General features: G+C 49.5%; 1 protein-coding gene across 1 annotated transcript in view; it reads left to right on the plus strand.

Moving 5' to 3' along the window:
• The first annotated feature begins 1,878 nt into the window (after positions 1–1,878).
• The window catches only part of CIB4 (calcium and integrin binding family member 4), a 49,188-nt gene continuing 23,869 nt past the window's right edge, over positions 1,879–27,197 (plus strand). The window contains exons 1-3 of the mRNA XM_004418255.3: positions 1,879–2,027; positions 2,464–2,498; positions 11,207–11,303. Of these exons, the coding sequence (XP_004418312.1) occupies positions 1,974–2,027; positions 2,464–2,498; positions 11,207–11,303 (186 nt within the window). The 5' untranslated portion in view covers positions 1,879–1,973. The remainder of the gene's footprint in view (positions 2,028–2,463; positions 2,499–11,206; positions 11,304–27,197) is intronic.

Below are 27,197 nucleotides of genomic sequence, written 5' to 3' on the forward strand. Positions count from 1 at the left end.
ACCAGGTGTTAAAGGCACACACCAGTGCCGTGCTGCCATTTGCACCTCGACGTAACGGGAGGACTGAGCGAGACTTGAGAAGGAAGCAGCCTTCTGGGGTGTGATCACAGCTCTCCTGGCCCCCACCCCTCGCTGTGGGAATCCCCAGGCCTGCAACTGCCGTCCAGGCTCGGATCCTCCCTGCCCACGCGCCAGCTGAGTGACCCCGCATCATCACTGAACCTCACCAGCTTCCGCCTTCCCCCAGTAAAGGAGTGATCCTCTGCCGACCTCACAGAGCTGCTGGGAGCAGGAAAGGGGACAGCTTATATGGACGCACCTGGCAGAGAGAAGCTGCTCAATAAATGAGATAGAAGCTCAAAGGGCTTACCAGAAGATGAGATTGAATTATTGACTTTGCTTGCTGAAATCCTACACTTTCTTCCAGGTTCAACTTTAAAAAGTAATAATATTGTTTATCCTTTATTGAGAACTCATTATATGCCTTGCTAAATAAAGGCGTTTTATATATATAATTTAATTTTATCCATGCAACAATCCTACAAAGTAGGGATTTATGATTCTCATTTTACAGATGGGGAACTGAGGCTTAGAGCAGTTTTATGACTTGCCTAAGGTGATGCAGCCAGCCCGTATTCTTAAGCACGACATTATAACAACTACTTAAATGCTACCACATACACAAAGACTTCCTGCCCAGAAGTCTCTCCTCTTCTAAATACTCATAACTCTGTACTATTACCTCTCTGATGACATCTGCCCAGTCTCCCTTGGTGTGTGTGTGTGTGTGTATGTGTGTGTGTGTGTGTGTGCGCTTATTTGTGTGGCAAGTATTCATTTCTTGAGGGCTGAGACCACATCACTCATCTTGCCCCAGGGTCAAGCTGAGTACCTGGCATGACATAGATACTCTACTTGTGTCTGTCAAGTAAATCAAGGACTGAGGGCTCCTGGGTTTCTTTGGCCAGGCCCTGTCACCGGGGAGGACAGGTGAAGAAAAGTGAGCAGTTGCATTTCCAGAGATAGAAATTAGCTCCATCAGAAGTCCTGGGGATGTTTACCTAGGAAAGCACGTGGAAGAACACGGGTAGAAGCAGGAAACTACCACTGGCCCAGTGAGGGTGGACATGCAGACCATCCTGGAAGCAGGGAAGGGGGACATGGCTTCAGGAGGACCCTCCTGACCTGTAACACTGATGGCTTCAGAGGAAGAGGAGAGAGTGGTGCTGGGGTGTTTATTCCAGGTGCGTTGGGCCAGGACTGGTAGCAGCTCTGGGGTTCCTAGCCTGGGATCCTGCACTATCCTGGGAGGTTTCCTTACACCCTGACCTCATCTTCATGGAGAGGCCCTTTATTAGACCTGCTTCAAATTATCCTAATCTGAGTGTGGCCTCTGTTCCTGCAGGGACGCTGACTAAGGGGGTGGAATTCCCCCTTCTGTGCTCTTTGGGCCCTTCTTGAGTTCAGGCTCTATGCTTACTCATCTTCGTGTCCCCACCCCTGGCACAGTGCTTGGGAAGTGGTTCCAATAGCTAATGTCTATCCAGCACTTATTATGTGCCAACATTACTACCTGTATTAACTCAAATAATCCTTGCAACAATCCCATGATTATCATCCCCATTTTACAGATGAGAAAACTAAGACACAGAGAGGTTGAATAACTTGCCCAAGGTCACATGTCTTGTCAGCTTGTGGTAGATCTGGGATTCGAACCCAGGCAGCAGGACTCCTGAGCCAACAGTATGACTCTCAACCCTGCTATTGGGCTGCCTCTCTGTTGGTTGTTTGAGGGTCATGTCTATTAGCCTTGGGAACTAAGAGAACCTGTTTCTTTGCCCACTCAGGTGCCCAGGTAGAATGGGCAGAAGATGGAATGTAGGTCACCATGGCAACGGGATCACCTGGTCACACAGCCTGTGAGCCCTTGGGGCTGAAGTTCTGCTGCCAACAGAGAGAAGGGTGGGGTTGGCATGGGGCAATGTTTGAGGTACCAGATGCACTGGGAGGACCTGGAAGAATACCAGGTGGGTAGATCAGGCAGGAGATTCTGGGCAGAGGTAGGGCTCCGGAGGCAGGAGGGATGAGCAGGAAAACTCACGCCTGAAGCTGGAGAGTTTACCAGGCAGGGTAGTGGTGGCCTTGCCTTTGCTAAACCTACATCAATGTGACCCAGACTGGTCCTTCAAGCCCCTCTCCCATTTGTCTCCTGCTCCCGAGCCCAGGATCTTAGTCTTGTCTCCAATCCTCTCTCCAGGTCTGTGCCAGCGTGCTCTTCCCAAGGCCATCAGAGACTGGGGAGGAGGGAAAGGCACTATTTTCTCTTCTGCCACCACCCTGAGCATCCACTCCCGAGGAGAGTGAATGGGCTTTTCCTCCCTAGTCCCTGAAGCTCCCCACTCCCCAGGGGGCCAAGGCAGGCTGGACGGAGTGGGAAGGTCATCTCTCTGTGGTTTATTGTAGGCCCTGACCTTCCTGACAAGAAATGAAATCCTGTGGTGAGTAGAGGGCCGCCTTTCCTTCCCCTTGAGCTGAGGTCTTGTCCTGAGACTGCCTCACTCTCATCCCTGAGTGTGGTCCCTACTTAGAGCCACAGAGTCCTGGAGATGAGGCCGGCACAAGGCAGGCAGGATGGACCCCAGCCCGGAGGATCCCAGGTCATGATTCCTATGACTGGAGTTGAGTGAAATGTCAGGCTTTAGGCCACTATGCCTTTACAGGGATCCAAGGCAGGATTTCTTCCTAGAAGCATAGAGGTGGACTGGGCCTCCTTGGGATAATGAGGAAAAGGAGGGAAGGACCTAGGAAATGGGTAAACTTGGTGTGGTACTGCATCTCCCTTAGCCCTTCCTCCCTCCCTGTCCAGGCCTCACTTTAGTGCCTGGTATGTGCCAGACACTGTGAGGGCACTGGGAGAATAAGGTGAACTGTCACAGTCTCTGCTCTCAGGCAGGTTACTGTCCAGTGGGGAAAGCTCCAAGTCAAAGACAACCACCCCATGGTGTGGAGGGGCTGTAGATGCCCTCCTCATGGGATTGCAGAGGAAGTAGATGGCATGGGAGGTGTGTGAGTGCTCAGCTCCTGCCGGGTGCTCAACAAAAACTTAGATAGATAAAAGAGCTCACCGAGACATTTTTGGTGGATGTGGGGTGGGGTGATGTTGGAGCAAGGAGACCACTTTTAGACCCTCAAGCCTGGGACCCTCTCCCCTCATTGTCTCTGCTTGGACTCCTCAGCCATCACGCCCAACCTGGAAGCCACACTTCCCAGTCGGGGTCCCAGGCAGGGCAGTGACTTTGTCGCGAGCAGGAGACTCCCCAGGCACAAATGGGGGTGGGGAATGGCCAGGGCACAGGGAGCCACAGTGACCAGGGACAGGCATGGGCAACATCATTTCCCTTTTAAAATTAATATTTATTCACTTTTTAAAATATAACAAAACTCCTAATGACCCATAGCCTACTACCCATATAACTCTTATTGATATTTTCTAACAAGGAACACTTGAATAAAAGTAAATAGAATTTTAAAAAGTAATATGTGAGCATGGCTAGAAAATTCACATAGCATAGAAAGTTCTAAATGAAAAGTAAATGTCTCCCTCCCCTCTTCCCAGGGCTTCTCCCTGAAGGTAGCCACTGTTCAGTTAGTTTCTCATTGAGCCTTCCAGAATTTTTCATAGATAGACCTACATTTATATCCTTCAGAAGGTTTATCCCATTCATACTGTAGCATTTACCCATTCATAGTGTAGCATTCATACTATTCTGGACTTTTTTTTTTTTTAATTTTTTGTTTATTGCAGTAACATTGGTTTATAACATTGTATAAATTTCAGGTGTACATCATTATACTTCTATTTCTGCATAGATTACATCATGTTCACCACCCAAATACTAACTACAACCCATCACCACACACATGTGCCAAATTATTCCTTTCACCCTCCTCCCTTCCCGCTTCCCCTCTGGTAACCACCAATCCAATCTCTGTCTCTATGTGTTTGTTTGTTGTTGTTATTATCTACTACTTAATGAGGGAAATCATATGGTATTAGACCTTCTCCCTCTGACTTATTTCACTTTGCATGATACCCTCAATGTCCATCCATGTTGTCACAAATGGCTGGATTTCATAGTTTCTTATGGCTGAGTAGTATTCCATCGTGTATATATACCACATCTTCCTTATCCATTCGTCTCTTGATGGGCACTTAGGTTGCTTGCAAGTCTTGGCTATTGTGAATAACGCTGCAATGAACACAGGGGTACGTGTACCTTTACGCATTGGTGTTTTCAAGTTCTTTGGATAAGTACCCAGCAGTGGAATAGCTGGATCGTATGGGAGTTCTATCCTTAATTTTCTGAGGAATCTCCATACTGTTTTCTGTAGTGGCTGCACCAGTTTGCACTCCCACCAGCAATGTGTGAGAGTTCCCTTCTCTCCACATCCTCTCCAACACATGTTGTTTCCTGTCTTGTTAATTATAGCCATTCTGACGGGTGTGAGGTGATATCTCATTGTAGTTTTGATTTGCATTTCCCTGATAGTTAATGATTTTGAACATCTTTTCATGTGTCTGTTGGCCATCTGTATATCTTCTTTGGAGAAATGTCTGTTCAGGTCTTTTGCCCATTTTTTAATTGGGTTGTTAGTTTTTTTGTTGTTGAGATGCATGTGTTCTTTATATATTTGGAGATTAGCCCCTTATCTGATGTATGGTTTGCAAATATCTTCTCCCAATTGTTAGGTTGTCTTTTCGTTTTGTTGATGGTTTCCTTTGCTGTGCAGAAGATTTTTAGTTTGATGTAGTCCCATTTGTTTATTTTTTCTATTGTTTCTCTTGCCCGATCAGACATGGTGCTTGAAAATATGTTGCTAAGACCGATGTCGAAGAGTGTACTGCCTATGTTTTCTTCTAGAAGTTTCATAGTTTCAGGTCTTACATTCAAGTCTTTAATCCATTTGGAGTTAATTTTTGTGTATGGTGTAAGGTAAGGGTCTACTTTCATTTTTTTGCATGTGGCTATCCAGTTTTCCCAACACCATTTGTTGAAGAGACTTTCTTTTCTCCATTGTATGTTCTTGGCTCCTTTGTCGAAGATTAGCTGTCCATAGGTGTGTGGCTTTATTTCTGGGCTTTCGATTCTATTCCATTGATCTGTTTGTCTGTTTTTGTGCCAGTACCATGCTGTTTTGGTTACTATAGCTTTGTAGTATATTTTGAAATCAGGGAGTGTGATACCTCCAGCTTTGTTCTTTTTTCTCAGGATTCCTTTAGCTATTTGGGGTCTTTTGTTGTTCCATATAAATTTTAGGATTCTTTGTTCTATTTCTGTGAAAAATGTTGTTGGGACTTTGATAGGGATTGCATTGAATCTATAGATTGCTTTAGGAAGTATGGACATCTTAACTATGTTAATTCTGCCAATCCAAGAGCACGGAATATCTTTCCATTTCTTTGTGTCTTCTTCAATTTCTTTCAGCAATGTTTTATAGTTTTCAGTGTACAGATCTTTCACCTCTTTGGTTAAGTTTATTCCTAGGTATTTTACTCTTTTCATTGCAATTGTAAATGGGATTGTATTCTTAATTTCTCTTTCTGCTACTTTGTTGTTAGTGTATAGAAATGCAACTGATTTTTGTATGTTCATTTTGTATCCTGCAACTTTACCATATTCGTTTATTACTTCTAAAAGTTTTTTGGTGGATTCTTTAGGGTTTTCTATATATAAAATCATGTCATCTGCAAATAGTGACAGTTTCACTTCTTCCTTTCCAATTTGGATCCCTTTTATTTCTTTTTCTTGCCTGATTGCTCTGGCTAGGACTTCCATTACTATGTTAAATAGGAGTGGTGAGAGTGGGCATCCTTTTCTGGTTCCTGTTCTTAGAGGGATAGCTTTCAGTTTTTCACCATTGAGGATGATATTAGCTGTGGGTTTCTCATATATGGCCTTTATTATATTGAGGTACTTTCCTTCTATACCCATTTTATTCAGAGTTTTTATCATAAATGGTTGCTGTATCTTGTCAAATGTTTTCTCTGCATCTATTGAGATGATCATGTGATTTTTATTCTTCATTCCATTAATGTGGTGTATTACGTTGACTGATTTGCAAATGTTGAACCATCCCTGCATACCTGGAGTAAATCCCACTTGATCATAGTGTATAATCTTTTTAATGTATTGTTGTATGCGATTTGCTAGTATTTTGTTGAGGATTTTTGCGTCAATGTTCATCAGTGATATTGGCCTGTAATTTTGTTTTTTTGTGTTGTCCTTGTCTGGTTTTGGTATCAGGGTAATGTCGGCTTTGTAGAATGAGTTAGGGAGCTTCTCCCAGTCCTCAATTTTTTGGAAGAGTTTGATAAGGATAGGTATTAAGTCTTCTTTGAATGTTTGGTAGAATTCACCAGGGAAGCCGTCTGGTCCTGGACTTTTATTTGGGGGGAGGTTTTTGATTACTGTTTCGATCTCCTTACTGGTGATTGGTCTATTCAAATTCTCTATTTCTTCTTGATCCAGTTTTCGAAGGTTGCATGATTCTAAGAATTTATCCATTTCTTCCAGATTGTCAGATTGGTTGGTATATAGTTTTTCATAGTATTCTCTTATAATCTTTTGTATTTCTGAGGTGTCTGCTGTAATTTCTCCTCTTTCATTTCTGATTTTACTTATTTGTGCCTTCTCTCTTTTTTTCTTGGTGAGTCTAGCCAACAGTTTGTCAATTTTCTTTATCTTTTCAAAGAACCAGCTCTTGGTTTTATTAATTTTTTCTATTGTTTTTTTAGTCTCTATTTCATTTATTTCTGCTCTGATTTTTATTATTTCCCTTCTTCTACTGATTTTGGGCTTTGCTTGTTCTTCTTTTTCCACTTCCTTTAGGTGCATTGTTAGATTGTTTATTTGAGATTTTTCTTGTTTGTTGATATAGGCCTGTATTGCTATAAACTTCCCTCTTAGAACCGCTTTTGCTGTATCCCATAAATTCTGGCATGTTGTATTTTCATTTTCATTTGTCTCCATGTATTTTTTGATTTCTCCTTTGATTTCTTCATTGACCCAATCGTTGTTCAGTAGCATTTTGTATATAATAATAATAATAATAATATAGACACCAAATATTGATTCAGGCAAATCCTTTTATATTAGGAGGTTGGAGGAAGGAGAAGAAGAATATATATAGAGAGAAATTCTCTTTTTTTTAATAGTAAGAAGTCACAAGATGCTGTCTATAATGAAAAAATATCAACAAATGGCAGTATCAGCACAGCATTTAGAAATACTATGTAAATATTAAGTAAAAACCAAGAGAAATAGCAAAATATTTTTTAAATGCTGCCTCTGGAGAGCAGAGGTAGAGAGATGGTGTGGAATACTGGGTATTAGTAATATTAATTGTAAGCATGATGGTACTATTTGCGCTTTTAACCTATTTAACTGTATTACTTTGGTAAATTAAACTGGCATATACAGGATGCTCCTATTTTTGTAAAATAAAGCGTTATACATACATACATACATATACACACAGACAATATCTCTGGGAGCATACACACACACACACACACACACACACACACACAAGCCGGTCATAGGTTAGCTTCTTAGAGGGGACCTGGGACTGACTATATTAGGGTTAGTGTGGGTGTGTTGTCTCTAAAGTGAAGGGGCAACTTTGATATGGACACCCAGCAGTACTTGCAGTGGCTCAGGGAGCAAATGGCACATGATGCTCATGGGAGAAAGCAGCCATCATGGGCTGCCACAGCCAAGCTGGGCCAGACTATGCCCAACTTGTCACTTTGGGACAATTTTCCTATGTTGCCTCTGACAATGTGTTGTGATTTTCCTACAAATGTGACAAAGAAACATGGCCTGGATGACAGTACAGTTGGATGGATTCATCCAGTTGAGAAAAAGTATCCAAGAGACTGACAGACAGACGTAACCTTTGGAGTAGGGTGGCTCTGCCCAGTCTAACACTTTCCTACCTTCTTATCTGTGACTTGCATAGGACATAAAGGCCTGGCCACCAGACCTCAGATGACACAAACTGGGAGGGGTAGAAGGCACCTGACAGGCTCTGATCTTGGAGCCGGCCCCTTCCCAGTCCAGGGCTGCCTTGGGTTGGCTCTCTGAGGAAGGATCTGTCCATCCTAAATTTCTAGCCTGTAGGAATTTTCACATCTTGCTGGGCTCTGAAAGAGCAGGGTCCCTTTTGGCCTCAGCACCAGGTGAGCCCTCTGTCTTCTGGCTGAATTGCTGCCCTAGAAGTCTTCGCCTTCCCAATGTCTCTTCTGGTTCAGCACACAGGCCTTTCTGGGCCCTCGTCTTCAGCTGTGGCTGCAGATTCTGCATCTGGGGTCTGACCCAAAGAGGGCACATGTGGCTTCCTTTAGACCTCCTCAGCTGAGCCTGGGTCAGCCAGACTCAGTCTATGCAACTGGACGACGCTGTATCCCTCCGGAATGGCTCCTGATGTGATCCTGGGCTGGGTATGGGTCTGGCTTGGGAGCCTGAAGCTTTGCCCTTCCCCTCTGCACAGGCTGACATGGTCATGAGGCCACTCTCCTCTTAGCACCCCTGAGGTCCCAACACTTTCCAGGCTCCACCACCTGTCCTGGCTGTTAGCTCCTGGTCCTCCTGGAGTACTGGAAGGGCAGCAGGCAGAGTGGTTACAGGCTTGCCTCCTGGAAGCCAAAGGCCTGGGTTCAAGGCTCAGCTCTGTCACATACTAGCTGTGTGACCGTGGGTGAGTTTCTTCCCCTTGCTGAGCCTCAGTTTCCACACTTACAGAAGTGTGATATGAGAGTAACAGAACCTAACCTCACGTGGCTGTTATTAGGACAATTAGATGATCAAATCCGTGTCAGGAGTTAGAGCTGTGCCTGGCACGGTGTCAGCGCTGAGTGCGTGGAGCTGTTAGATTCATGGTATTATCATTTCCTTTCCGCAAAGGAGGAAACTGGCTCAGAGAAATCAAGTGATTTGCCCAAGGTCACACAGCTTGGAAGGAGCAGATCATGGGACTAAAAGCCACATTTTCAAGCTAAAGATAGGTCCATTTATAAAATACCTGAAGGCTATACCAAGGGGCAAAGGACTATTGACCCCACGGGATGGGGTGAAGCCCAGGTCTCTGAGCCCAGGCTGGGATGAGAGGGGTAGACATTGAGGCTCACACGGGAGCTGTGTCCTCAGTCCTGCCTTTAGAACACAAACAGAAGCTTCTAGAACCTACAGGTGCCTGGGCCCCACTTGGCCTTGAATGAGAATCTCTAGGGGTGGGCATGGATCCTTTCACAAGCTTCCCACATGATTCTAATGTGGGACCCAGTTGAAAACTGCTAAATTAGAGGGCCTTGGAGGCAAGGGGGTGGACAGGATGCCAGAGAGAGGTACAGAAATAGCCACGGAATGCCTGAACTAGAGGAGCCGGGGGATCTCTGAGACTCACGTTACAGAGGGGAAACTGAGGTGGGAGAGGGGACACGGCAGGTCCAAGGTCCCACAGAGTGTGAGCAGTGGAGCTGGTCTCCTCCCCCACCCCCTCGGGGCCTCTGCGCCCCCAGACAGCCCCTCCCCTCGTCTGGGCTAAGTGTGGAAGGGAGCCACAGCTTGGCTGCTTGGTTTCTGGCAGGCTGAATGTGTGAGCTTTTCAAATGGCTTTGACTTTTGAGTCCATTAGTGATTAATTCAGAGTTCCATTTAGAGCCGGCTGATCCATATTTGGAGGAGGAGAACATTCTGCGGCAGCTGAGATGCAGCCACAATTCATCTGTGGGCAGCCCACCCATTCGGCGGCCTGGGAAGCCATGAAGTCCTGGCAGGGCCCTCCCCACAGCACCCCCTCCCCAGAAGGCTCTCCAGGGGATGGAGCTGAGAGTTTCTCACAGGGGTGGGGGTGGGCAGCACAGCCCAAAGAACCTGAACCCACTCCATCTCTTCCAAGCTGTATGACCTTGGGCACACCTCTTAAACTCTCTGAGCCTCGGTTTACCCATCTCTAGAAATGATCACCCCTACACCTCTCCCCTGGGGTCATTGGGAGGATTCAATGGGCTAATGTGCTTGAGTACACTCAGCGCTCCCAGTGGGGAGCCATGGTGGGGACAACAGGAGTGGTCCACCCTGGGTGCCGGCCATAGAGGTGCGTGGCCTCAGATAATTCTTAAAAATTAATAAAATTTACTGAAAGTCAGTCTGCTTTTTGTTATCACCTCATACCAGCAATTCTAATAATGACAGTGATAAAATATTCCTTTTGGCCAGGGCGGACCGCTCCCACCACCCCCTCCCCTTGTAGGCCACTGGACACTCAGCAATGATGGCTTTCCTTTCCTCCTTGCTGTCCTCCAGTGCCTGCCCCCATACTTTCCTGGAGAATGTCTCTCCCTACTCATTCCACACCCTGCTTTTCGGCTCCCTCCCAAACTTGTCAGAGTAAAGTCTCTGGTGACAGTTCAGGGCCACTTACAAGGCTGGTGGAGTCTGTTCTCCATGAATATGGGGTGGGAAGGATGAAGGATGAGGGCTGGTCCTCTCTTTGCCTGGGCAGAGTTCACTCCTGCCCTCTTCCTTTCAGTGGTCACACAGCCATTTTATCCTCTGCCTGCCACTCATGGGCAGAATCCCCTGACCAGTGTGGGGGACTACAGAGACATCAATTATAGGATCCATTAGGACAATTGCTCGGTCCCACAGTCTGTGGAACCAGCTTGCTGGGCTTCCGGTGGCTGTGTGGTTTGCTGGCTGCAGGCAGCTGGGTTCCAATCCTGCCTTGGCCACACCCACTGCATGACCTCTTTTCTCTGGGCTGTAGGCAGGGCTGAGCAGAAGGCCTGGGGTGGCACACTGGCTTCCCCAAGGCCCTACTGGTTTCTCATCTGTAAATGAGGGACTGGACTGAGTGACGACAGAAGTCCCTTCTGGCTCTGACGTCCTATAACTAACACTTGGAGAGTGTGTTCCAGGCGACAGAGCTCATTCATGTACCTTTCCTCAAGCATAGCTCATCTTTGCATTCCCCATGGTGTACTGGGCACACTGGAGCCTCAGGGATGTTTCTAAAAGGGTGGAATGACTCAACTTCCTTTTCTGTGTCAATCAACCCTAAGTCCCCTTCCTCCCCAGAGAACCCCACAGGAATGGGGGCTTGCTGGTCTCCACTCCTCAGCCCATCGTGCCTCTCTTCTCAGCATCCACGACACCTTCCTGAAGCTCTGTCCCCCTGGGAAATACTACAAGGAAGCAACACTGACTATGGACCAGGTCAGCTCACTGCCGGCCCTGAGGGTGAGTCCAGGAGGGTAGGGTGGGTTGGGGTGGTGTCACTGGGATCTGCTGAGGGGCTGAGTGTGCTGGTCTCAGTCTCCTCATCTGTGAAATGCATGGAGTGGTGGGAGTGGCTGGGACTTTCCATGCGCTCCCTCAGGCTCCTTGCACTGCAACAGGCTGAGCTTGCGTGAGCTGTCAGGACCCTCCACTCTCAATCTCGTAGGGACCATCTTTGAGCCTTTGTCCCTGTCATGAAAAGGCTCTGCCCTTCCCCCAGGGCGCCTGGAAGAGCCCAGAGGTCACAATAAAAGGGCTCCTCAGACACTCCTGAGACTTTAATTCAAGTTTGTGTAATGCATAGAGAGGCAATGGCAGGTTAACAAATCATGGCGGTGTCAGGCTTCCCGAGTCTTCATTTGGGTCTCAGCAGAATAATGGTTTGCATTTGTCATTGTGCAATGAGAGCCCATCTTCATTTCTGTCTGGAACAAGATGGGCTCTGAGAGTGCTGGGCACCTCTGGAAGAGGGCCAGGGACCTGGCGGGGGGTGGTCCTGAGGGAGAGACCACACGGGTGGAGGGGGCACACATTCAGCAAAGGCTACAAGTCCCGTCTGAAGTGACAGGCCTTGTTCTAGGGCAGAGACAGAGAAAGAACACAGAGCTGGGGCTTGAGCCAGAGGCAGGACCAGAGAAGACAAAGGAATGAGAAGGGGTATGCAGGGTTGTGCGATGGGGGAACTGGGAGCCGGGGTCTTGGAGAGGAAAGGAGCAGATCCTCCAAAAGGTGAAATAATTGGAGAATGTGCCTGTGCCAGATACAAAATGGGGAGCCTGTCCTTCTTGTACCCCCTGCTCACCCACACACCCCTTCACACCCCCACACCCACACAGGCACATCTCCACGTCCACACCTCCCACATGCACACGTGCACGCACAGGCAGATGCTCAAACATACATCCATGTGGTGGCTGGGACTTCTCTCAGGCCTCAACTATCCACCTAGGGATCCAGGGTGAGGGTCAGTCCAGAGAGGCAAGGCTGCATGGGAAGCTTCTGCCCTCCCCTTCCCAGTGGGGGATGGTGTCACTGGTCAGTTCCAGAATATATGAATGTTAAGCCTGGAAAGAAACTTAGAGACTACCCAGTCTAATCACTGTCAAACACTCTCTGCCTGTTTTACTCATTGGAAAACTGAGGCCCCAGAGGGAAACAACTTGTCCAGGGCCACGTGATGGCAGAGCCTGGATGGTCAAGCAGGACTCTGACCCCCAGGCCAGGCCCTCCACTTCTAATCAGGGCTTGGCTCAGCGCTGACCATGTGCCTGGGTCCGTAAGGTGCCCTGGGGGCACAAGGAGAGCCCCTGGCAAAGACCTGCCCTGGAAGGCTGGCACGGAGGGTGTCGGGTACCTGTGGCCCCAGCACCCCACAGGGACCCAGCACACCCTCCTCGGGCCTGGGAGCTCTGTTGTGAGCCCAGAGAAGCAAGCACAGGACTAGAATCAGAGGACTGGGTCTGGGCCCAGCTCCATCACACCCCACGTATGACACACTTCCCCTCTAAGCGTTAGTTTCCTGTCTGTAAAACAGTATGTACACCCTGTGCTGTGTAACGGACCTGCAGGGATGAGGCATCTTCCTCCACACCCTCCACAATGCTCCCCATCCACTCTTCTCTTCCATCTCAGGGGTGGGGAGCCAGGTGGGGTGGGCGGTGGCGGACCGCAAGGCTTGTGAAGAACGGAGGAGGGGCGGATGGGGCTGGACAGGAGCATAGCGAGCAACGACCCCCGAGGGTCCGGGGTCAGCGTAGCTGTGGGCTCACCATTTGTCAGCCGAGGCTGGGGGCGGATGTAGGGACTGTCAGGCTGCTTTAAAAGTGCAGGGACTGGAGAAGCTGGTACGACGGGCGGACCCGGCGGCAGACCACGCCCACAGGGCGGGGCTGGGGTCTGGGGCCGCCTCTGGAGCACCGACCCCAGGGAGATTGTTCACTGGACAGTGGCTGGGAACCGAGACCGGGTCTCGGGAAATACTTATTTCATCCTTCTTATTTCATCTTCTAGAATTTGTATATTCTATCATACAAATAAAAACCAGTTCATTGTAGAAAAACTGAAAAACACAGAAAAGCGAAAAATACGATAAAAATCATCCACGGCCCACTTCAAAGGATGACCACCATGACCATTTTGCCTTATTTCCTTCCAGACTTTTTTCTGTGCAGATGTATGTGTTTATTGGGATCACACTGACTTTTTTGTATGTTTTGTGGGTTCTTTTTTCATTTTAGTTTCTCTGTCGCTTTTCCAACTGGTTCTGAACAGCCAGAACCATCTCATGAATTGAGGACACTCAGTCGTTGCCACATCTAGAGAACTAGGGGCGGGGTGCTGGGCCAGGAACCTACGAGCTGGGTTTGAACTCGCTTGCTAGCCACGTGATCTTAGGCAAGTCACTGCACAAGAGGAATGACTGGGAGAGGGAGAGCAAATTGACCCCAACCAAAGAAGACCGGGTGGGAGGGGTGCGGCCTGGAGCCTGTTTTCCTGCAGGTGAATGACTGTCCTTGAAAGAGCAAAGGCCAGGCTCTGGGTGCTCCCAGGCATAGGTCCAGGTTCAAGGACGCAGGTTTCTCGGCCATAGGAGGAAGCACTTTCTAATCATCAGAGCAGAGAAAATGATCTCCCTGTCACTGAAGGGCACCAAGTGGGGCTGCCAAGCATTTGACTCGGGTGTTCTAGCGCGCAGTTAGGTATCAAAGGGAGACTGGACGCATTGGTGCCCTCTTCACCCTCCGAGTCTGTGGTTCTGGCCCTGGGGCTTGGTCTGACTCTCTTTTGTGTCATCGACCACAGTGTGTCCCAGACTTTGGACATTCATAGTCCAATAAAATTTCCAAAAAAAAAAATTTTTTTTTGAGGAAGGACTAGCTAGACATGCCAACTTTCCAATTTTGCCAAGTAAGGACATTACAAAAAGTCATCCACAATTACCATCATTTCATTTTTAAAAAATTGATTTAGAACAAAAATGTAAGAAGGACCTCATCCCAGAAGCAAGAACAGTCCTTTCCCTACACAGCCCTTTTTGTCCTTATTTTTCTCCCTTTGTCACTGGTTGTCAAAAACTTAGTCCCTGACCATTCCTGGTCCTCAGACTAGCTTTTGGGGCTTTAGATCCAGGACTAACATCTCCCTCCATGTCCTTCCTATCCTGGGTGAAGCAGAAAGCTTGCTTCCCAAAGCGAGCGAGGAGAGGCTTGCTGGGAAGTGGGGGCCCGAGTGTCCCTGTGTCCTCTGCGGCCCCAAGGACGGGAGCTGGGTGACTCACACTGCCCAGAACACATCTCTGGAAAAGGCTTTGAGAACGGGGCCCCAGGGAGCTCTGGGTACTGCTACAACTTGGCTCAGGGTCTTGAGTGGTCTGGGAAGCAAGTTCTGTTTTCTTAACTTGGATTCACTGGGGGAAAAAGTAGTATAGTTGATATCAGGAAGGGTCTGCTCGTCAGCAGAGAGCAAGGCCAGAGTGGCCTGGGCAGCTGAGGGTAGCGGGAAAAGCCTGATGACGAGAATGCCCTGCCGGGCTAGGACATGGTGGCCCTTTTCCACTCAGAAGTTTCTGGGTTTTTTTTTTTTTTTTTTTTTTGTCTGCTGTTCTCTTTAGTGTATTTCAAAGTGAATTAGCTCAATGTTTCTGTTCTTGTAAATAATAATCTTGCTTTCTGTAAACATAGATGAGCAGTGGCATGGTGTGACCAGGTTTCTAGTTTCAGGGGCCAGGATGGCGGAGTGGCAGGACCCGAGGGAAGGTCTTGGGGTCTCAGAGCTGGTATGACGGATTTGCACACTGAAGGGGCCACTGCGCTCCTCTGGCCTCTTCCCGCCTCCCCGTCTGGGGTTCCTGCAGGCAGGTGGTCTGTGCACAGCCCGGCCCGACTGTACTGATCCCAGCATCAACTCTGTAAAGCACAGAGGCGTTAGGAAACCTGCCTGAGGTGTCAGGAGGCACTACAAGTATGGCCTCTGAGCTTTCAGCTTCATCTCAGTTTCCATCTATCCCCAGTTTTTCTGAGCCATTCTGCTTATAGGCTGGGCCTATCTGCCTAGGATAGCTTGCAAAGAACTCACTCCCAAGAATTTCAGTAATGAAAAGCCCTGGTATTTTTTCAGCCACTGGAGAAATCACCAGAATAGGAGGGGCAGAGATGGAAATTGTATTTTTTTAATTTTTAATGTTTTTTTAGTTTTTAAATCAAAATTATTCATTGCCAAGAGTCAAAGTTGGCATGCCAAAATTATGCATGCCAAGAGTCAAGTTGCCCTACGAGGGTTACCCCCATTTCTCTTCTCTGGAGGCAACTGTTTTCAGCTCTTAGCTGATTCTTGGTATTTGCCTCTAGATCTCTAAAGAGCCGGATTGTATTGCCCCTTCTTGATATTACAGCCTTTGACTTCCCTCTAGAGAAGAGGTTTAGTTCTTTCCCTCCCCCACACCATCCTGCACATCACTCACCATTCCTCTGCCCTCCCAATATAGTTTTATAATGATTTCAGCTAGATCAATATTCAGTGTTTCCATTATTATGACTGCATACACTATTCAGAACTGAGCCATGAAATAGACTATGGTTACTTTTTCCTTTCTGCACATTTTGTTGTTGTGGTTGTTTTTCCTAGATGTAATCATTGTTTTTGCTTAGTTTCTACATACTTGTCATTAAGTTGACACCAAACCTCTGGCAATCATCTAAATCTCCTCTAAGGCATTCAGAAGGGAGACATTTTCTATACGTCCCATTTTCTTGGGAAAATTTCTCTTGGAGCCTTCTGATTCGCTCTAATCGGGGCTGGGTTGCCCTGTGAGTCGGGTACATGTTGTCATTTTGGGATCTTCCTTCACAATCATCCAGATTCTTTTCCCCTTTCCCTTGGATCTTCCATTTCCTGTCTTCCTCTCTCTCTGTTTACTCCCTTGTTTTGGTGGAGCACATCCTTTAGTAGCTTCTTGATAAGGGGTGCGTGGAGGTAAATGTTTGACACTTTACATATTTGAAAATGTCTTTATTCTCCCTTCACACTTGATTTTATATGGAGTTTATATGGAATTGAATTATAGGTTGGATGTCATTTTTCTTCAGAATTGGAAAGCATCACTCTATTGCATTTTAGCTTTCACCGTTGTTATTGAGAAGTCAAAGCGTTTCTGTTTCCTGATCTCTTTTTGTGACCTGTTTTTTTTCTTTCTGGAAACTTGCAGGCTCTTCTCTTTGACCCAGGTATTCCGAAATTTCCAACAATGGGAGTTGATGTGGGGCCTTTCCTTCGTATACTGGGCACAGAGAGGACCCATTGGTCTGGAAACTGTCCTTCAGTTTTTGGATGTTTCGTGAATTATTTTCTTTGATAATTTTCTCCCTTCTGTTTTCTTTGTTTTTTCCTTCTGGAGCTCTAATATCCAGCCATGAATTGGCCCTTGACTTTTCTCTCTTCTCTCCTGTTTTTCATCTTCATCTCTTCGCTCTTCTTTCTGGGAGCTTTTCTCAACTTTACCTTCAACTCTAATTTAGTTTTCCACTTATGCCATTATGCTTTTAGTTTCCAAGGGCTCATTTTTTTTTGTTCTCTGTTTCTTCCTTTTTAAAATAGTGTCCTCTTTTTCCAGGATGTCTTCTCCAATCTTTTCTCCAAGGTGCTTTTTTCCACTAGCTTGTTTGGGTCTCCGTCTTTTGTGTCAGAGGCCTTCCTTGGGTATCTGGTAATCATCTGCTCATAATTAAGAATGGGGTGTGGTTGCTAAAAAGCTGTGTGAAAGCCGGAGTCCCTGGGTGGAGTTCACTGACTGCAGCTTCCGTGGAGGGTGAGCTGAAGAGGCTGTTTCTCGAGGATGCTCTAGAGAAGACAGGAGTAAAGTTCTGGCTGCCAGTGTTCCGGAGCTAAGTCAAGACAGAGGGCTGGTGGAGTCTCGGACTTCAGCGTGCATGTGTTTATTTAATCCATAGTTCTCACTGTGGCTGACGTCCCCGGTGCAGAAAGCCTCTGTGAAGCTCTTCCCAGAGAACCACCCTCCAATCTTCCGCGGGGGCTGGGGAGGGGCAATCGCCCCACGGCATTGTGTGGCGGGAGGCCTAGAACTCCAAGTGCTTTTCAACACTTTCCATCAATCCCCCTTTTCGCAGACATTTATTTCCAGTGTGACCAGTGCTTCTGGTTCCAGAGCCCTTAGAGAATTCCTGGGGTTAGAACAGGTTGATGATCAGCTTTCCCCGCTTTGGGCTCAGGGTCCTACTCTCTCTGGCCTGATGGGTCAGTTACCACTCGTCCCTCTGCTTCCCATGTGTGTCGTTGTATAACTGCGGCTGTTCTTGTTCTCCCCTGTTCTCTCTGTTTTCCTGGGTCATGCCTCTAAAGACTTCCTTTAGTTTCAGTGGGTGTCAGAAGGGAGCGAAAATAGAGGCAAGTGTTCAACCTGTCACCTTTACCCAGGAATAACACCTGCATTCCTGGGTAATGTTCAGTAAAACATTTCAAAAACACCCTCTCCTCATTGTTGCTGTCTCAGAATCTTCCACACAGACAGCAGCTGCCCCCAAACTCTTCTCTCGTGCTCTCTACTCCCAGCCTCCCAAATGCTGCGCTTGGCTCATGTCCTCAGAGCTCCCGTGCTGTCCACTTCCCCTTCCTGTCCCCACACCACCCCACAGCCCAGCCAGGCTGCTCTGGGAGCCCCCACCCTCCCCAAGGACCCCTGGGAAATGTCGCTCCTCGTCCTGTTGATTATCAGAGGGAAATTCCCGTGGGTAAGAGACTTTTTTTGGAGTCTGATGAATAGGGGTTCTCACACCTGGTTCTTGTCCCTTCACCCCATAAGTAGCTGTGATGCATTTACTGTGTGCTATGCACTGAGTGAGGGCTTAGGGACTCACAAGGCCTTTTCTCATGAAATTCTGGGTAAAGGATAAAAAGAAGCATCCCAAAGCATGTGGGCTTTGCAGAGCTCAGATTCTGACCCCAGTGCCAAATGCTGGGGCCCAGACAGACACACCCAGGCTACCCTGGGCATGGTCCCTCCTAGAGAGACCCAGCCTGATACCCGTTGACCATGCTCTGTCGGCATCCCTGCCCACTTCTTAGGATGCTAAGTGGCTTCTGGGGCAGCCAGGCAAGTCTGGGCACAGCACCCCTCCCCCAGGGTCCCAGAAAGACCTCCCTGGTGCTGCCCTGCGGCTGGGCCAGGCCAGGGCTCAGGGCTCAGGCACCTGGATGTCAACTCTCCCGGCAGCCTCAGCTGGCTGAGTTATGATCCGCACTGACAGCTGAGGGAGCAGAGGGTCAAGGGGTAGGCAGTCCGTCCAAGGAAAACGCTGCTATTATAAATGACGGCCCTGCTTCGTCTGGCAGAGTCCCGGGCTGGAAGGGGCCCCAGAGGCCTTTGGGTTCCTGAGCCCCTTTTCCATGGGATATGGCACACTTGGAAAGACTTTGAATCTGCCAGTGCAAGGTGAGATGAGGTCAGGGTGGGAGAGGAGGCAGTAGCTGGACTCTGGGAGTCTTCCTGGTGCATTTTTTGATCCACTTCGTCAGAGCCTTTTCATGGCCACCATGTCACTGCACCTTTACAGATGAAGGCACCGAGGCCCACGGACAGGACATGACCCATACAAGGCCGCAGGGCCGGTCAGAGGCTGAGCCAGCGTTGGAACCTGGGCCTCCCATTCCAGCCTAGGCTGTTTCCACGCTGCATGTTCTGAACTCCCACCACATCCTGAGGAAACTCCGGTTGAGGTTTGATCCCTGATGAGGAGGTGGCCTCCTGTTCCTCACATTCACCTGGGCTCCTGTGAGCTCAGGGCCGTCCTCTGAGCACACCACATCACCAGAGGGCAGAGAATCGAGCATGGAGGGAAGGCAGCAGGCCGGGAGGGGCGTGTCTTTGATCGCCTGCGTCCCGGCCAGGACAGCTGGACAGTGGTAATCCTCATGCTGTATTTAGGCCGCTGCCCTGAGCCCCTCCCTCAGCCTCAGATATTCTCCGTGGCTTGCTAAAAAAAGAAAGATTGGATGATTGTAGCAATTCTACTTTCCAGTTCCAAATGTCCACTGCCTTTTGTCACGTGCTTCATGGCTACCAGCTCTTGTCATGCTCAGCTTCATTTGATTCTCACGGCAGGTCTGTAAAGCATGGTGGTATTTCCTCATTCTACAGATGAGGAAACCGAGTCTCTGAGAAGTGGAGAGCTCTACCCAAAGTTACGCAATTGCAAAAATACTTCTGTTCATTCTTCTCCATATTTCTCCGTCTTCTGGAGGAAGGTGAAATCAGGGTCACCACGCAGGTGACCCATGTATGTGTGTACATGTGTGTGGCAGGAGGAGGAAGGAGGATGGAAGGGGCTGGTGGCCCGGACAGTTGGTGACTGGGGGGGGAATGGCTTTTCCCATCTCTGGCTGGGACACCCTCGCAAGCCTGCCCTTGGGCAGCAGACCCACGTGTGCGTCTCGTGGATTGAGGAGGCCTGTTCTTAGGCCCCGCTCATTTTGGCACCGCCCCTCCCAGAGCCCAACCTCCCAGGCTCCTGTGGCAGGCCTGGGAATTGTCTGCTTCCCAAGGCCCCAAGCCAGGCCCCACCCCTAGTACCCAGACTCTGACTGGAACAAATGTTCCACTGAAAAAGAGGAGAGAACAAAGAGGCAGGCCTGCCTAGCCTCCCAGGCTCCCACCCCGGGGCCCCACCTCACAGGGCCTGGGGTCACTCTGAGCCTTTCATCTCATAGGAGAGAAGTAAGCTGGCTCTCTGAGCACCCCCTCCCAAGATAAATACTGGGGGCTGATCAGAGACCTAGCGCCTCCGAAATGGAACGAGAGACCTCAGCTCTCACTCACCCAGGGCTGCAGGCGTGGCCACTGTGGTCCATTCAGCAAGGCTCAGGCCAGCTGGCCACCCCGTCCCACCCTCCCAGCCTGCCGGGAAATCTGTGCTGTGCTGGGCACTGAGCTGGGATGTTGCACACACATCATCTCATTTAATCCTCAAAGTAACCGCGAGGAGGGAGTTATTATCCTCGCTTACAGCTGGGAAGCAGAGGATCAAAGAGGGTGAGCAAGCGGTCCACAGTCCCACAGCTGATGAGAGGCAGCCGGCTCAGCCTCCAGCCCTCCCCCCTCCCCCAGGGGGAGGGTCCTGACACCCTGATGCAGAGTCAGAGCTGGGAGGGCAGTTTGGCAGCTGGCTCACTCCCTGCATTTTCAAGCATCATTTGATCTTTTTCTGACAGCTTCATCAGTTAGCAGGGCTCAGAATTGGCAAAAATCCTTATTTAGACATTCAGCCAAAGAATTAAGAAGTGGTTGGTTTCAGAAAAAGCTCAGTGATGCAGGACGCAGTCTCTGCTCTGGGCTGAGCCGTCAGCAGCAGAGAGATGGGATCTGGCCTCCAGCCTTGGCTGCGCCACCTACACCAGCCGCCTCCGGCACGTCACTGCTCTTCTCGGGGCCTCAGTTTCCTCATCTTCCAAATGGGTGCGATAATGCCTCCCACACAGGTAGTTAGGAAAGCCTGGAAGGTGGGGAAGAGCTCAGCGTTCTAGTGGTAGCTTTTCCCTCTGCCAGCTGACTGGCTTTGGATCAATTCCTTCCTTCTCCTTGGCCTCAACTTTCTTTCCGGACCCCAAGGCAAGGCCCAATGACCTGTGGCTCTAAGTTGGGGCAAGGGGGTAGAGGGAGCCTGAGGGATGGCCAAGGGCAGCTCCTCCCCCAGTGCATCCTGGCGGGAGATCAGTGCCCTGAAGCGGCTGCCTGTGTGTGGTGCCTTCAGAAGGGGGCGATGTGTAGCATCCCCCACTACTCACCGGGGTACAATTCGCTCAATCCATACATCACGTTGTTGCGGGGCGGGGGGGTGGTGGGGAGCAGAGCGTGGCAGAACCAGAGAGGGGTTTTGTTTTCACTTGGGTAGAGCCTGAGCGTTCCTCTGCCGCCTCACACGTTGCGTCTTATCGGACCCGCTCATCGACCCTGGGAAGTAGCTACTGTTATTGTCTCCAGTTCAAACCAGAATCACACCAGGACCATTGATCACAAGTCCAGCTGTCCTTGCTTTTTACCACACTTCTCATTTCTGGGAGGTATTTCTCATCCAGCTAAACCCACCCAGGCCTTTAACTGGCTCTGCTGATGATTCATGATTTCTCTCCGAGCTCCCAAGAGCAGAATGGATTACCCTCACTTGGAGCACTTAAGAGGCGGTTTGGCGCTGTGGAAGGAGTGTGGGCTCTGGAACCAGGTGGCCCTGAATCAACTCCTCAGAGCCTCGGCCTCCTTGCCTTTAAGATGGGGATGACAAGTCCCCTCTTCAGGGCCGCGTCGGGATTCATGTTTGTCCCAGCCCTCCCAGGCGCACACGTCATCTCATTGCTTCTCCTGTGAGAAGTACCTGGGAGTCAAAGCAAGAACGACCAGCCCATTGCCGGATGAGGAAATGTAGGCTCCCAGGAGGAGGGCTTGTCCAGCGGCAGAGCTGGCCAGTGACAGGGCTGGGACTGGGTGCCTGCGTGCACTGGGTCCGCTGGGCTCTGCCCACTGGGCAAACGGTTCACGTGTCTGAGGTGAGAAGCTAATCCGGGCTTCCTTCCAGAGGTGGAGGCTCCTCCCTCCCCGCTGCAGATGACGCTGACGGAATCTTTTTAAAACTATTACTCGCACCCAGATTCCCCAGTGGGCCCAAGGGAACAGGCTGCAGAGGGCTTGGGGACATGCTTGTCCAGCACCCTGGTCGCAGTCCCGCACTCTCAGAGTACAAGATAAACAAACCCCATTTCAGCTTTTCAAGAGTCCTGGTCCCAAAGGCCCTTCTCAGCCTGCTGGCTTGAGGCTTTATTCCACTCGTCTTTTCTGATAACTTCATTTGTGCCCCCAGAGACCTCAGACTTTTTAAAAATAGAAAAATAAACAACAGTGTTCCTGAAGCGCCCCCTCCCTGCTTCGGGCCTCCTAAATGAGGTGCTGGCCTGGCTGGCCAGGGCTCTGTTCCCAGGATTTTCCACCCTCTGCAGGCCCCGGGCCTGCTGCGGCCTCCACAGGGACAAGACACCCCGCAGCTCTGAAGGGCTTCCCAGCGGCCTGAGCAGCTAGCGTGGGGGAGGCGTCGTGCCGCCTGTCTGGAGCTGTAGGCCGTCCCCGCTCTACACAGCTGGGGTGTGGGGACACATTCATCCAGGCGTAGAAGGCCAGGCGAGGCCCAGCACAGGCCCAACCACAGAGGGAACTGCCGGGGACCTTCCCCTCCTCTTAGCTCTGGCCTCAGCCCCTAACAGAGCCACAGGCCCCTTCTGTGTTCCGGGCACTGGACGAGGCCCCCAGGGCGCAGCCCTTCAAGTCTCCCAGGCTCATCAGGCTTGTTGTTGAAAGTCCTGGACTGGAGTTTGCACAGTTTGTGTATGACCTCAGTTTTCCCCACTTGAAAAATGGACCTAATGACAGCAGCCCTGCCTTCCTCAGAGGGTTTTTATGCAAACGGCATGAGAGGATGGATGTGAAAATGCTGAAATGCTCCAGGAAGGTGAATGGGATTTCCAGCAGCACTGGCAGAGGAATAGTATCTGGAGGGAGGGAATGGCTGTGCCCCTCTGAGTGGTGGGACCACATGGGGAGTCTGTAGGTGTGAGCATCAACCTCACACCAGGGGCTTAGAGGCAAAGGGGTAGGGTCCCTGGAAAGCCCCCAGGCTATCCACGGGGGGAAGGCAGGAGGCTAAGAAATGGGGGTGTTCCACCTGAAGAAAGACTTGGGAGGACGTAACCCTCTTTACATGTTTGCTGGTGTGTGGAGGAAGTGGAAGGTGAATGGAAGAAGTGAGCTGGGGTTGGTTTCAGTTGGCCTTCAGGCTAAAATTCCTAAACAGATAGCATTCTTGAAGCAAGACTAGGCTCATTCAGGAGACAGCGAGCTCCCTGTCCCTGGAGGCCTCCCAGCATGAGCTGGCCGGAATGCAGTGCAGGGGGATCAGGCTTCGGGTGGCGATGTCCCACTTGCCCAGGAAGCTGAAACAGAGACCAGGAGCAGAGATGGTCAGTGTCTTTCCATCTGCTGAAAGTCCCTGTGTCCTGAGCCCCAGCCAGCCTCTGGGAGAGGAGTCACCTGCCTCCCCTTTCTGCCTGAGGCCCAATGCCAGAGGGATGTGCTCCCAGAGGTCAGCCCAGTATCTGGGGGAACTGAAGCAAATGCTGTGACCAAGACACCTCTTCTCAGGCAGCAGAAAAAGCAAAGATCAGAAATGAGTTATCTTCAGAGGTGACTGCAAGCACCTATGGCATCCTGCCTCCTGGCTCCTGTAGATCCAGAGCCCCTCCCTTGTCCCTCACCCCATGAGTGACCACAGGACTCAAGCCGTGCCCCCTTCAGGGGGTAGTCAGGGAGAACAGCTGGTGGGACAGCTCCGGCTCAGGGGCGGGTCCCTTCTCTGCACAAGCGGTGCCCTGCCTGCTCAGCTGCTTCTGCTCTGTCTCTCCTGGGCAGATGGCCTCCTGGAAGAGAGAGAATCACCAGGAGAGGGCAGGCTGTCCCACAGGGCCAGGCATTGGAGGTGGCCCCGCCTCCATCTTCAAGTGCCACCCTCCTTAAAGAGGCAGCGGGGACCCGGGGGACAAAGGGAGGCCGGGGAAAACTGTGCTTTCCCAGTCATGCAAACCAAGAGGGTAGGACGGCAGCACAAGGGAGCCAACACTACTTCTAAAACCCTGTGGAATTATCAGGAAAAATCTCGCTATTCACTGGTTACCAACCTTTGGCAACATATTTTGGAATGTATCTGAAAGGTACAGGCAGAGAGCTACAGGCCACCTTCCAATGAACTTCCACTCTCACGGAGCGTTTCCTGCCGGGCGTTGCAGGAGAAGAGCATCCCACTAGCGCCTCACCGGGTCTGGGCTCTGCCTGGGGTGCAGCGCTTGCCCCCAGAGAATGAAGCAGAAAAGAGAAGCAGAAGCTCCCGCCTCCAACCCCCTAGGAAGGAAAGTTTGTTTGCTTGCTTAGCAAACTGTCTCTGGAGCGTACTTTCTTTAACTTGCTTTTTATTTATAGTTAAAATAGCATGTCAGCATTAAAATACATTTTCTACAAAGTAATCCCTTAGCACCCAACCACTCTAACAGAAGTTGTCACTTTCTATGGCCACCTTTTCTCCCTGGGCACACTTTATTCTACATCACTGTAGACATACAGAGATACAGTTTTATTTTGTGCATTTTTTTCCCATTAGGAATAAATGCTTTTTCACGTTGCTCCATAGTCTGTGTGATTATCATTTTAATGGTTGCGTAATTGCACTGAGTTCTGATTTCCTAAACCATCCTCTCATTGCAGGACATTAACATTGTTTCCAGTTTTTGTTTTTTTTTTTTTTTTTTTGCTACTATAAATAATTTTGTGGAAAACATCCTCATGTATTACTTTCTTTGTTTTTAAAAATTATTTTCTTAGTTTAGATTTCCAGGTTCTCTTTGGAAGCATTAGATAGATAGGACTGTCTGCTCTGGGAATTTGAACTATGCAACCATAAAATGATAATTATACTGACTATGTAGCAACACGGAAAAAATTTATGCCTCAAGGGGGGATAAAAGCACAAAATAAAAACCCTGGGATCTTGAATATCCTTAACCCAAGTCAATGATAAAAGATAGAGCCTGGTGACACAACACTAGAGACCTCTCTCCAAGTTGACATAACTATATAAAGGTGACTTTGCATGTGGTTTTTCAATAGGCACTTGTGCGTGTGTTGTGGTCCAATCCATTTTCTTCACCCTCCATGAGTGTATTGTGCGAGCGCTTCCCCAGATGTGCTATGCGCCAGGGGTTTCAGCAATGCTGGCACTGCAGCCCTGGGCTATGTCAGCTCTCTCAACATCTCCTGCTGAGTTTGTGGCCAGCCCTAGCCCCAGGTCTCCTCCTCCTGCACTGCTGTCCAGCTGGTACCATCCTGGAGGGAGCTTCTGTGGACCTAGGTACAGAATTTCACATCACTTCTGTGACCCAGCATCAGTGCATCCTGCTACCCCCTCAAATGCCAGGATTCATAGGACATTTCACTCCTCTCATTGGTCCTCCTTGAGCCAGCCTCAGCACCCATCATAGCATGCTCCTTGGCTCTCAGCCTAGACCCAGCTGCTGACCCAGGAGCTTGACTCCTCCGTGTGCATTTTTTCCGTTTTGATGCAGCATCTTCTCGGGACACACTCGGTGGAAAGGGCTCAGGTTTGAGGGTCAGGCAGACCTGGGATCAAATTCCTGCTCTTCCTTCCTCTTATTTGGTTAAGTTATTTAACCTCTCCACCGCTGGGTTTTCTTCATCTATACAATGAACTCACCGATATCTACTGTTTTCGATATTGTAAAGAATAACGGGATGACCCGTGTGAATGTGGCTGACACAGCACCTGCTCTATAGTAAGTGTTTAACGAGAACAAGTTTCCTTTCTTCCTTCCTGTCTTCTTTGGGCCCAAGGGAAAGCATGGATGAGGTGTGGTGCCTAGAGGTCTGGGCCAACAATAGGTGCTTACTAAATGCCTGGATAATGATGCTTCATGGCTGCCTGGCCCTTAACAGCCCAGGGCAGCCGGCTGTGGTTGGGGCAGTGTTCCCAGGATAGAGGAGAAGGGAAGATTAGGAAGCTGGGGGTTTCAAAAGCCCAGTTATCCAAAATATCGGAGACTGAAACAGTAAAGGACCTTTGAGTTGCTTCGGTTTGGACTTTGCGGTCTAAAGAGTCACTGAGCATCACAGAAAGAGAGAGAGAGAGTAGCAGCTATTGGTGACAGAGGGGCCATGGTGTGAGCCCAGTTGTTTCTATCAGTTGATTCAAAGTGAGGGGTGAAACAGATCAACTGTTGTTGCTTAGATGTGTTGATAAAAGAGAAATTGTTGTCTTGAGGCAAAGATATACATCCTACAGAGTTCACAGGGGAACACGTTCCCAGGGCACCCCGGGGTGGGTGTTCCCAAACAGCTGCAAAGCAGCCCCGACACCATCTGAGAACCCCCTCCTGCTTACAGACAGGAAGGCTGCTTATAAACAGCAGGCCGGAACCAGGAGGGCTGTGGGGCAATGTGCAGCCCGGCCGCCCATGAGAAGCAGGGAGATCTTGTTCTGGGCAGTTCCCTACACTGTCCCTTGCCTGGTCGGCCCCGGGTGACCTCATCACGTTAGTCACAGTTTCCTGCTGTGCACACACTGCCTTTAAAGCACAGGTACAGATTGTGTTTTAAAGGGTTCTGGTATTGGCCTTTTGCAACTTTGCATTTTCCACAGAAAAACATATAAACTGTTGTTAGGATCCCAGCCTGAGCCACAAGTTGACGCTACTCCTGGTGCAACACCATGAAAATAGAGAAAACAATCCTGCTGCAATAATCAGGGGACCCTAATGCACCTGAGGGCCTTCCTGCCCCCAAAATCCAGTTGAAATGGCTGTGAAATACCTTCCCTCTGATCCCTGTGAGAGTACAGAGCCCTCCTCCATTCTTCTGTTCTTTTTTGTGGGGGAGAGGGCTTGTAAAGGACAAGGAAGAGGGGCTCTTATGTCTCCCATGTCCCTTCTGCCATGTCCTGCACATCTGCTTCACTTCATATTTACCCAAACAAAACCCTTGACCTCTTCACTGATTTCCACAAAAACTCCACTCATGCCAAGCACTGTATGAATTTGGGTCCAAACCGCTGAAGGCTGGGGAGGGGGTAGGTGGGTCCCAGGAAGTGTCCCCATCCTGGAGCATTTGCATCCACCACCACCCTTCTCCTTCTTCCCTCTGTCCTCCTCACCCTCCACCCCCTGGAGGCCTCCAGGGCCCCCACTTGTCCCTCCTCTACTGGACAGAGATCTCGTCTCTCCGTTCAGGCCTCCCTGAGCAGAGGG

Source organism: Ceratotherium simum, chromosome 11, assembly GCF_057802395.1.
Source record: "Ceratotherium simum simum isolate JZ-2026a chromosome 11, ASM5780239v1, whole genome shotgun sequence".
Classification (NCBI taxonomy): domain Eukaryota; kingdom Metazoa; phylum Chordata; class Mammalia; order Perissodactyla; family Rhinocerotidae; genus Ceratotherium; species Ceratotherium simum.